General features: G+C 36.7%; 1 protein-coding gene across 1 annotated transcript in view; it reads left to right on the forward strand.

The window, feature by feature from the left end:
• Nucleotides 1–381: 381 nt before the first annotated feature.
• Nucleotides 382–11,785, forward strand: part of LOC101580243 (NXPE family member 1) — a 20,994-nt gene continuing 9,590 nt past the window's right edge. The window contains exons 1-2 of the mRNA XM_004636493.2: nucleotides 382–496; nucleotides 2,060–2,790. Of these exons, the coding sequence (XP_004636550.1) occupies nucleotides 398–496; nucleotides 2,060–2,790 (830 nt within the window). The 5' untranslated portion in view covers nucleotides 382–397. The remainder of the gene's footprint in view (nucleotides 497–2,059; nucleotides 2,791–11,785) is intronic.

The raw sequence follows: 11,785 nt of genomic DNA on the forward strand, positions 1-11,785 counted from the left end.
ATATTGTATTGCTTCCCCTTGCAAGATCCCAAACTACAACAACCCCAAATGTGATGACAGAAACAGAGAACAAGATAGGTGTGAGTTTCTCTCTCAGGTAGAAGTCCCGTTAGTTTTGGCCTCTTGAGATCATCCAAGAAGCTAGGAATGTGGTAGTTTTAGCAATACCTTTGCCTGAATAAACAATCTGAATTACAGGTATTTTTACATCACAACAGTTATTAATGATTTTCAAAATTTCATTCATACTTATCAATGCTCTAGAATTATTGTAAACATAAGACCTGTCTACTAAATTTTAATACATATTACAGGTTCAGAAAGAAACAATGAACACAGAGGGACATGGCTCTCACATTATTCCTTTGCTTGTGTTTCCTTTTGCAGGACACTCAACATGTTCTCAAACACGAAGCTCCAAAAGGCTCTGCTGATATTTTTGTCTCTTTTAATGTTAGCCTGGATAATTCTTGTGATTTCTCAAAACTCCACCAAGGTAAGAACAGCTGTCTCCAATTTGATATGAAGTCCCCACCTGTCAGACCTGTGTCAAGTCAGACATCATTAATCAATTCTGTGGGTCTTCTATTCCAGCTCTGTTCTTCCCCCTTCTGAGCCTCATTTCAGAGGGATTCTGCCCTCTGAATTTTCATTGCCTTGTTTTCCATTTAGCTGCAATGCTTCTGATCAGAGGTCAATCTCCCATGTGACCTGTAATGACTCTTGTTAAGGCCACCACCTTCTGTGTCACTAATTTAGGGTGTACATATTCCTTTACGAACAAATCTACTTCGACACTGTCTTTCATTCTTTTTCTTTCTTCACCAATGAACAAGTTATTTCTGTTATGCAACAACATGCTTGCCTTCACCAAATCAGAGCTTATCTCCTATTGCATGTTCTAGTAATTATCACTAGTGGAAATACATGTTATTGATTTTATAAGTTTATCTTGTATTCAGGCACTAGCTGGGTCTCTTAATACCAATAATTTTCTAACCCTGATTTTCTTTGTAGACAATCACAACATCTACAAAACAATAAAACAAAAAATAAAAAAATAAACATAGTTTGAAGCTCTCATACCTTTGGATTTTTTTCTTTTAATTTTATTACTCAGCACTTCTAATCTGTTTAGCTGATGGCAGGTAATCTTGTCTTCTTTCTGACTTTAGAAAATGTGTAAGGTTTTCTATTTGTTGAATTTTAATGACAAATAAAAATTTTGAAATATCTCAAAAGTGTTTGACAACTGTAATCTCCAATTGGAAAAGTTGAAAACAGTGAAAAATCATGCTATTTTTTCTTTTAATCCATTAAGACATAAATTGTACATTGAAAGGCTGGTGTAGCTACAATGGGAAAAAATGAATAGTAAGAGACCAGGACTGTCCTCCTACAGTCTGAAGACCGTCTTCACTATGAAAGTGACTACCACAATCTAAGGGGTACATGATGATGGCTTGTGCTGTGATAGGTTAAAAATGAAAAGATTATAAAGCATAGTTAAAAGAGATGCATAGGCAGAATGAATAGAAATTGGTTACTGGATGTCAGGTTTACAGGTAAGGGAGAAACAATTACACCAGCATCATTCTACTACTCATACATACTATCTGAGCTTTTTTTAAAATTTTTATGTATTTGGTACAGTGTCTTACTACACAGCTCAGATTCATAGTGATCCTCCTGTTTTCAGCCTCCTCAGTGCTAGGATTACAGGTGTGCCCCACCACACCCAGACTCAGTCACCCAGGCTCAGCATGCCCAGGGGCAGGACTAGCCCAGCATGCGGTACCGGGGATTGAAGCTCGGCTCCTGCGCTTGCCTAAGCAGGTGCTTAGTGTGCTGAGGTAGCTCACCGGCCCTCTAAGCTATTTTTAAAATGGAACTTATTTATCTATCATGGTTCAAGTATTCTCTACTGGAGTAAAAATATAAATGTGTATATCCTATTAAAAATTGATAATAGTATATAAATAAGCATTCAAACTAATTATAAGTAAGAATAAATGTGAATAAGTTGGCTTCATAATGTGTCACATATTTGTCATTTCAGGTTTGGTTAACTCTAAACTTACCCATTTCTCTGCAAAACTGGAATGCCCTCACAAACTCCTCATGCCCTAACACATCAGTGAGCTTGATAAAGTCACCAACAGAGACTGACCTGAAAATCAGGAAGATAGTGGAAAAAGTGGACCAGCTGATCCCACTCAGACCCTTCACCCACATGCACACCACCACCAGTGCTGCCCAGAGCACAGCCACCATCCTCAACCCCAGAGACACATACTGCCAGGGGGACCAGCTGGATGTCCTGCTGGAGGCGAAGAACCACCTGGGACGCAGGAAGGAATACGGCGGGGACTTCCTGAGGGCCAGGATGTCCTCCCCAGACCGTAAGGCCGGTGCATCAGGGAAGGTGACGGACTTCAACAACGGCACCTACCTTGTTAGCTTCACTCTGTTCTGGGAGGGCCAGGTCTCCCTGTCTGTCCTGCTCGTGCACCCCAGTGAAGGGGCGTCAGCCCTCTGGAGGGCGAGGAAAGAAGTCAATAATATAATTACTTTCAAAGGTAAATTTGTTAATGGTGCTGCACAAGTCCTTTCTGAATGTGGCTTAACCCTAAATTCAAGTGCAGAACTATGCAAATATCTGTTCGGCGATCAGGAAGTGTTCTACTGTATTAAGCCTCAACACATGCCCTGTGAGGCTCTGACCGATGTGTGTTCCAAGAACCAAAAAATTACTTATCTTACTGTCAAGGAAAAAAGCCTTTTCCAACAGTGAGTATACTTTTCTTTTATTATTATAATTTTCTTTAATTTTGAAGAGTAAAAACAAGAGCAAGGAAAACAAAAGCAAAGACAACAGGGTAACATAACAACACATATGTTACTGATTTTCAAAACAAGATTAGCCCATTAACAGTGATTGATATATTATCTTTTTTTCATCATCAAATGTGTTGCTCAGATTAACAGATATAGGTATGCAAGATGGGGCATATGATTGAATATTACCACATGCTTTCAAGAAATCTTAAATTTTTGTTCTTGGCTCTCAGTTTCTTCTATGACCTTTTTTAAAAATTTACTTTAAAGAGAGTATAGTAATAATTATGTGACATTAGAAATGTCACATGTAGAAGACAAAGATGACAGGTATGTCAAGCATTATTTTAGTCTTACACCTTGCTGTCTTCAATGTAGTTGCTTAGTTCACAGATATCAACATAGAGTTAGTCAAAGTGAGAAATTTTACCCATAAACTGCTATTTTCAAAAACCTGATGGAATTTCTTAGGAGTATTGCCTTATCCATTTACATGTATGGTTTTTGTCCTTATTTCCTAACTTTTCTCCTATCTCTCTCTTTGTTGTTTAATCCTTAAGTTCTTTTTCTTTCCATTTAACTGTTTCTGTTACACATTTCAGTTTTTATTTCTTCTTTTGAGTTCTTACACTACGGAGACAATACAATATTTATATATGTGGGTCTCGTTTATATCACTTATGAGTATAATCTCAAATTGCATCCAGTTACCTACAAAAGCTTTGAGTGTTTTTCTTTATAACTGAATAATACTCCATCGTATAAAAATGACACATTGTTTTCATCCATTCCTCAGGTGATGGGCATTTTGGTTGTTTCTAGGATTTGACTATCACAAATTGTGCTGCTATAAACATAGGTACACACATATCACTATGATATGTTGTTTTTAGTTCTTTTGGGAAAATTTCCAGAAGGGGTTAGCTGGATTGAATGGCATTTCCAGTCCTGGTTTTTTGAGGAATCTCCACACTGATTTCCATAATGGTTGCACCAGTCTACATTCCCATCAGCAGTGGATAAGGGTTCCTTTTTCCCCACAGCCTCTCCAACATTTGTTGTTGGTTGATTTCCTTATGATAGCCATTCTTTCTGGGGTAGGATGGTATCTCAGTGTTGTATTAATTTGCATTTCTCAAATGGCCAGTGATGTGGAGTATTTTTTCATGTATCTATGTGTTTCTTGTATCTCTTCCTCTGAGAAGTGTGTGTTCATCTCAGATGACCATTTTTGGATTGGGTCCTTAAATTTTGGGGCCCTAAGGTTTTTTAGTTCTTTATAGATTCTACATAGAAGACCTTTGTCTGAGTGATTATTAGTTAAAATTTTCTCCAATTTTGTGGGTTGTCTTTCCACTCTGTTGGTAATTTTTTTGACATTCAGAAACTTCTCAATAAGAGGAGGTCCCAGTTGTTAATTCATTCAGATATTTCCCATGCAGTTTGATTCTTGTTCATGAAATGTTTGCCTAACCCTGTATCTTCAAGATTTCCACCTACTTTCTCTTCCAGGACATTTAGACTTTCTGTTTTAATGTTTAGATCTTTAATCCATTTTGGCTTTAGTTTAGTGCATAGTGATAGAACCTGGTCTACTTTTAGTTTTCTGCATGTAAAGAGCCAGTTCTTGCAGCACCATTTCGTAAAGAGACTATCTTTCTTCCAGTGAACATTTTTGGCCCCTTTGTCAAAGATAAGAAGGCTGAGAGTGTTTGGACCTCTATCTGCATCTTCTAATCTATTTCACTGATCCTCAGGTCTATTTTTTTCCAATATCATGCTTTTTATCACAGTACCTTTGTAGTATAATTTTAAGTCAAGAAATGTAATGAATGCTTCCTGCCTTGCCTTTGTTGCCCAGGATCTTTTTTTCTGTAATTTTTATAAAAATATTTTATTTTTAATATTAATTTTATTGAGAAAGAAGTAACAATGAGACAGTTTCAAAACAGGTTAGGATAGCCACAATAATTAATACATTGCATATTGTTGTCTTCATAGTAGTTATTCATAGCACAAGATGCAGACATGATATCTTCTCTAAACACTACTAGTTCAAAGCTTCCTTCTCATTGAACTGTGTATGTGTGTGTGTGTGTGTGTGTGTATGCTATTTTGTATATACAATTTTTTTCACTACAAAATGGTCCTTCATTTATAGCCCTTTTTGTTTACTTTGTCAGAGATGGGTATTCCATTACCATTCATATATTGTAGGTGTATAAATTGAGCAAAGTAATTCAATATAGTCCAATAGTCTAGAATAGTAGTGGGTTATTTGCATGACTGGCAGTGTCAGAAGCTGTTGACTTGAGAGTTGCCCAGGATTGCCTTTGCTATTCTATATCATTTCTGGTTCCAAATGAATTTTAGGAATGATTTCTCATCTGTGAGGTATGTTGGTGGAATTTTGATAGGGATTGCATTAGATCTGTATAACAATTTTGGGAGTATGGCCATTTTCACAATGCTGGTTCTTCTGATCCAGGAGCAAGGAATATCTATGCATTTTCTGAAATCCTCTTTGATCTCTTTTTTCAGAGTACTGTAATTTTCATTGAATAGATCTTTTACTTCTTTAGTTAGATTAATTCCTAAGTATTTCATTTTTTGCAGTGCTAAAGGTATTGTTTCTATTTCTCTCTCAGTGTGTTTGTTGTTGGTGTAGAGGAATGCTACTGACTTTTGAGTATTGACTTTGTATCCTGCTATGCTACTGAATTTGTTTACTAATTCTAGTAGCTTCTTGGTGGAGTTTTTGGGTCTTTCAAGTAGAGTATCATGTCATGTGCAAACAATGATAGTTTAACTTCTTCTTTCCTTCTTATTTCTTTTATTTCTCTCTCTTGTCTAATGGCTCTAGCTAATGATTCCAGAACTATATTGAATAAGAGTGATGATAGAGGACATCATTGTCTTGTATCTGATCTGAGAATAAAAGATTTCAGTTTTTCCCCATTTAGATTTATGCTAGCAGTTGGATTTTCATAGATGGCTTTTATCAGATTGAGGTAGAGGCCATCTATTTCAATTTTCTGTAGGACTCTGAACATGAATGAGTGTTGGACTTTGTCAAAAGCCTTTTCATTATCAATTGAGATGATCATGTGGTTTTTGGGTTTGGCTCTACTGATACAGTGTATTATATTTATAGATTTTCATATGTTGAAACATCCTTGCATCTTGTGATGAATCCTACCTGGTCATGGTGTATAATCTTCTTGATGATTTGCTGAATTCTATTTGCTAAGATCTCATTGAGGATGTTTGCATCTATGTTCATGAGGGAGACTAGCTTGCAGTTCTCTTTTTTAGTTGTATCTTTCCCTGCTTTTTGCTATCAGTATACTACTTCCATCCAGGAATTATTTGGGAAGTATTGCTTCCTTTTCAATTTCATTGAAGAGTTTGAAGAATATTGGGATTGTACATTTCTTATACATTTCTTATAGAATTCAGCTGTGAATCCATCAGGACCTGGGCTTTTCTTTGTCAGTAAGTTTTTATTACATTTTCAATTTCATTGGCTGATATTGGGTTCTAAGAGTTCTTATATCTTCTTCAGTTTTGGTAATTTGCGCCTAAGAGTCTGTCCATTTCTTCTGTGTTTTCCATTCTGTGAGAATAAAAATTTTCAAAATAGCTATTGATGATCTTCTGAATTTCCACAGGATCTATGGTAAATTTGCCCATTTCATTCCTTATTGCTTGAATTTGAGATTTTCCTTCCTCTTTTTGATGAGGTTAGCTAGGGGCTAATCAATTTTAGTTTATCTTTCAAACAATCAGCTTTTTGATTCATTAATTCTTTGTATCGTTTTGTCTCAATTGCATTAATTTCTGTTGTAATCTTTATAATTTCCTGCCTTCTCTGGGCTTCAGGCTTTGTTTGCTCTTCTTTTTCTAGATGCTTGAGGTGCAGCAAAAGGGTATTTACTTGTTCCTGTTCTGTTTTCCTAATGTGTGAATTCACAGCTGTAAATTTCCCTCTAAGAACTGCTTCCATTACATCCCACAAATTCTGATAAGTTGTGCTTGAATTTTTGTTGAATTGTAGATATTATTTACTTTCTCATTTAATTTCATCTGTAACCCATTGGTTGCTGAGGAGGGTGATTTTTGATTTCCATGTGTTTGTAGGGGTTTTGTGGTTAGTCATTTATTTCCAGTTTCATTGCACTGTGGTAAGATAATATGCACAAGATTTCTGTTTTCTTGCATATACTTAAGCATAACCTACGGACTAGTATGTGGTCTATTTTAGAAAATGTCTCAGCTGAAAAGAATGTGTATTCAGATGTGGCTGGGTGGAACACTCTGTATATGTCCACTAAGTCCATTTGTTCAAAAGTCTTGTTCAATTCTGCTACCTCTTTGCTAATGTTTTATTTGCTTGACCTATCTTTTTGAGATAAGGGGGTATTAAGGTCTCTGTTTAAGATTGTGTTATTGGATATTAGATTTTTCATGTCCATTAGGATTTGTCTTATACAGTTGGGTGCTCCTGTTTTCAGTGCATACATCTTTATGAGTGTTACCTCTTCCTCTTGAATTTTTTCCCTAAACAATATGTAGTGGCCTGCTTTATTTCATTTGATCACTCTTGAAGTTCAGATTGTCTCAGAACAGGATTGCTACCGCTACTTTTTTCTGAGGTCCTGGGACGTGTAGTATTGTTTTCCATCCTTTGACTTTGAGCCTATGAATTTATGAGTTAAGTGTGTTTCTTGTGTACAGCATATTGTTGGATTTTGCTAATTCACTCTGCTAGTCTATTTCTTTTAATTGATAGAATGAGTCCATTTATATTGATGGTTATAACTGGGATGTATTGACTTATGTTTGACATGTTATTAACCTGTTGTTCATTTCCTATTTTTCTCCTGTATTTAAATGTTTGTCCTATTTGGTGGGTTCTTTCTGTTCTCATTCATGGAGTTTTGGTTATTTTGATCCCTCTCTAGAATATCTTTTAGTAGTCTGTGTAGGGTTGGCTTTGCCATCATGAAATTCTTTAGTTGTTCTTTGTCATGGAAGTATTTCATTTCTCCATTAAATTTGAAAGAGAGTTTTGCGCGGTATATCAGCCTGGATTGGAATTTGTTTTCGTGCAAGGCTTTTTCTTTTTTAAAAATAATTTTATTGAGAAAGAAGTAGCAATGAGACAGTTTCAAAACAGGTTAGTAGTATAGTTACAATAATTAATACATTACATATTGTTGTCATTGTAGTAGTTATTCACAGTACAAAATGCAGACATGATATCTTTCTGAACACTATTAGTTCAATAAATATATATTTGTTCACTACAAACTGTCCTTCATTTATATCCTTTTTGTTTACTTGAAGTACTTTGCTCCATGTTCTTCTTGATTTGATGGTTTGTGAAATTTGTTGTTATTCTGATGGGTTTTCCCTTCAATGTGATCTGTTTCTTTTCTTTAGCAGTTTTTAGTATACTGTCTTGTGCTGACCTTCTGGGATCTTGATTATTATTATGTCTGGGTGTGTTTCTAATTGGGTTGATGTTATTTGGAGTTCTATATATTAGTATACTGTCTTGTGCTGACCTTCTGGGATCTTGATTATTATGATGTCTGGGTGTGTTTCTAATTGGGTTGATGTTATTTGGAGTTCTATATGCTCCAGTTATCTGAATGTCAGTTTGTTTCCCCATATTTGGGAAGTTTTCTGCTATTACTTCTGTCCATATTCTTTTTATGTTGTTTGTGTTGCCTTCCTCTTTCTCACTGATGCCTATTAGTCTTATGTTGTTCTTCTTTGCATCATCTTGCAGGTGTTCAATTATTTTTTCCTGCATCCTAATTGTTAAGAGATCTTTCCTTACATTTTCATTACCTGTCACAGTATCTTCAAGATCTGAATCTATCTGCACTTTCCTTCAAATGGTTTTGCCAGCTTGTAATTGAGATTTAAGTCCCTGTATCTCTTTGAATCTGCTTCAAGCATTCTATTTCTTTCCTATATTGCTCATTCAAGGATTCCATCATTTCTCTATTCTGTATTTTTTTCATCAGTGTCTCTTTTGGAAGCACTTAGTACTTCTTTCATTATAGTTATCATTTCTTTTTTTACTTCAGAGATTATTTCTGATCTGATTTCCTTTATAACTTTCTGCAGTTGTTTCTTTATTTCAGATGCTATTATTGCAGAGATTTCAGGTGTGTGACTTCCAATTTCTTCTGTGCTTGTGTCTCCTGCATTTGTTCTGGGTGGGCTCAGGGCCTGAGAATGCATGTTCCTCCTCCTCCTCCTCCTCTTTGTCATTTTGTATAATGCTGTCCTGTGACCTTTGGTGCAGTTATTACCTCAGCACCTACCAATATTACTACCCAAGAGAAATTATGTGGTTACACTAATAATGGGTAGTGAGATTTACCAGTTGACAAACTTTCGTAATGAATCGGTTTGTATTTTAGACCATAAGAGCAAACATTATGACTGTATAACTAAGCAGATATTAAATCAGGAATTTGTATTTAAATTAGTTCTTCTATGATGTATCTTATCACTCCCTTTGATGTACCTGATATCTTCCAGGCAGACTAGTTCACCCCAGTTACCTGTTGTCCCCTCTCGATTGAGAGAGAAAGAGAAAAAGGATGCTCTCATAGATCTGGGTCTAGCAGTTTGTCTCAGCTTGCCAGTCTGGATCTACCAAGTTTGAATTCATCCAGGTGGGCCTGGCTTGGGTCTGGCTGCTGTACTCCCCCTCTTTCTTCTGCAGCCCATCAGAGTGAATCTGCTGTGTCCCATTGGCAAGATGTTCTTCTCCTGGATTAGCTGGCTGGTTCTTCTCCCTAGCTTCTCTGCCAGGAGTTCCCCCACCAGGCCTGTCTTCTGGAGGAGTTTCCAACAGGCAGGCAAGCAGGCTGTCCACATGCCAGGCCTGTCCACTGCTGGCTGGAGGGAGGTGCCAGTAGGCCAAGTATATTTTTCAATACAGTGAGAGGCACTGTCCTCCCAGACAGAGGTATACCACCCATGTCAACATTGAGTAGGACCCTCTCAGATGATTTTATTCAAGGTTCTGGGTTGATAGATGGGTGTCTTTCTAAGGCTTCCTTTTCTTAACTCAGTATAATGAAATGTTCATAAGAGAGACACACTGATAGAAATCTGTAATTTATATGCCCTATGCTTTTCTGTGGCAACCACAACTGTCAAACTCAGTCATATATTTTACTACAGCTATAAGTTTCAAAAAATATTTTCTACAGAATGTTTCTTCTATATGCTCATAAATGTTTGTATCATAAAAAGATTCCTTGAGAAGTGTATGAGATAGGATGCTCCATCACCTCCCATATTACAGCCCATAGATTCTGTATGTTAAGTATGTTGGTTTCAACCATTCCTTTCCATACCTAGTGCTACCATCCAAGTTCCAGCCATGATGGCTTCACTAGACTACTTGACAGCTTCTCAACTGTCCACCTTCTATCCTTCAGCCTAAGCACCTTTATAAAACCAACTCCAATAGGCCATCTCCAGTTAATCTCATGACAACATGCTGCTATATACACTACTCAAGGTCAAAGCATCCTTCACTGTACCCAAAGTGTGACCCAAGCAGTCCTTGGAAGCTTTTGGTTGAACAAACCTGAGTATTGACATGTATGAAATATCAGGGCCACTTTGAGGTTTTGCCAAAGGTAACTAATCAAAACCACAGCATGTTCAGCTAAGCCCTGAGTCACTTATGAGTTCGAATCTTTTTTTCATTTGCTAAGTTTCCATAAACCTTAATTCACTTCTTTTTTTCCATTCTACAAAAGCCTACGCCCAGTCCCCATAGGTATTTACTTTCCCTAAGCTTAGAGACAAATAAAATGCTAGGGTCTCAGCAATCACTTTCTTAGCAGCTTTTAAAGTCAAATTTAGAGACTTTTTCCAAAAAAAAATACACATATAGGAAGTAAGAGTAAATGTAAAATATGGGGAAAATTCCCACTTTATAATCTTACCAGGTTATTCAAATCTGAGAGCCTATCTATAGTCTCCAATTCACTTTAGAATAAGTAAAAAAGCACAGGTAGGTTTCTATTCCTTCACTTTTATCTCCGATTGTACAACTCACCAAGCCTTTTCCTACTCACTAACTATCCTCACACCCAAATCTCAGTTAAGGAAAGAAGTATTGCCTTCATGGGATTGAACCTGAAGACACATCTATAGCAGAGAATAGGGTGACTGTATATGCTGGACATGCTGCCTGATTCCCTATTCTCTCCTTAGTCCTTTCTGGCCACTTCTACTTGCATGTACAAGAACACAGATTAAAACACAATAAATCAAAGTTGGTGAGTAACAAAAAGCTTTGGAGCAGGAATAGTCAGGCAGTCTTTCATCAACTGGCAGAAGGAAATGCAACATATATTTATTCATGTATGACCACTACTTTCTGTCACCAAGTAGGATAGATCTTAAGGATATGGCAATAGGCAAGACAGACACACTTACAGTCTTCAGAGAGCAGGTGTGCAGCAAAAACAAAGTGAACACAGCAGGAAACTTGGCTAAGGGGGAAAGCTGGAGCCTGTAAAAAGAGCTCTATGTGCATGTTAAGGAGGCTGGACTCTGTAAGGAAGTGACTGAGAGACGATATAGGAGTTGAAACAATAGTGCAGTTAGATTTGTAATTGAAAAATTGCTCTGGAATTTGTGTTGAAGAACTTAGACAGAATAAAACTGAAATAGAATGGCCAATAAGACATCCATAATCATTTTTTAAAAAGAGTATATGAACTTGAAGAAATTATATAGAAACAGATAGTAAACTTGCTGACTTGATAAACATTTTGAATCTAAAATCATAGGACATGAAACAGCTTCAAAAGAGCTTAGTAGGGGCCAGGGAGATAGCTCAGTAGAATAAGTGCTTGCCTGGCAAGGGTAGGGCCCTGAGTTCAATCCCCAGTTCCAC

The sequence above is a fragment of the Octodon degus genome, unplaced genomic scaffold, assembly GCF_000260255.1.
Source record: "Octodon degus isolate 3935 unplaced genomic scaffold, OctDeg1.0 scaffold00080, whole genome shotgun sequence".
NCBI classification, from domain to species: Eukaryota; Metazoa; Chordata; class Mammalia; order Rodentia; family Octodontidae; genus Octodon; species Octodon degus.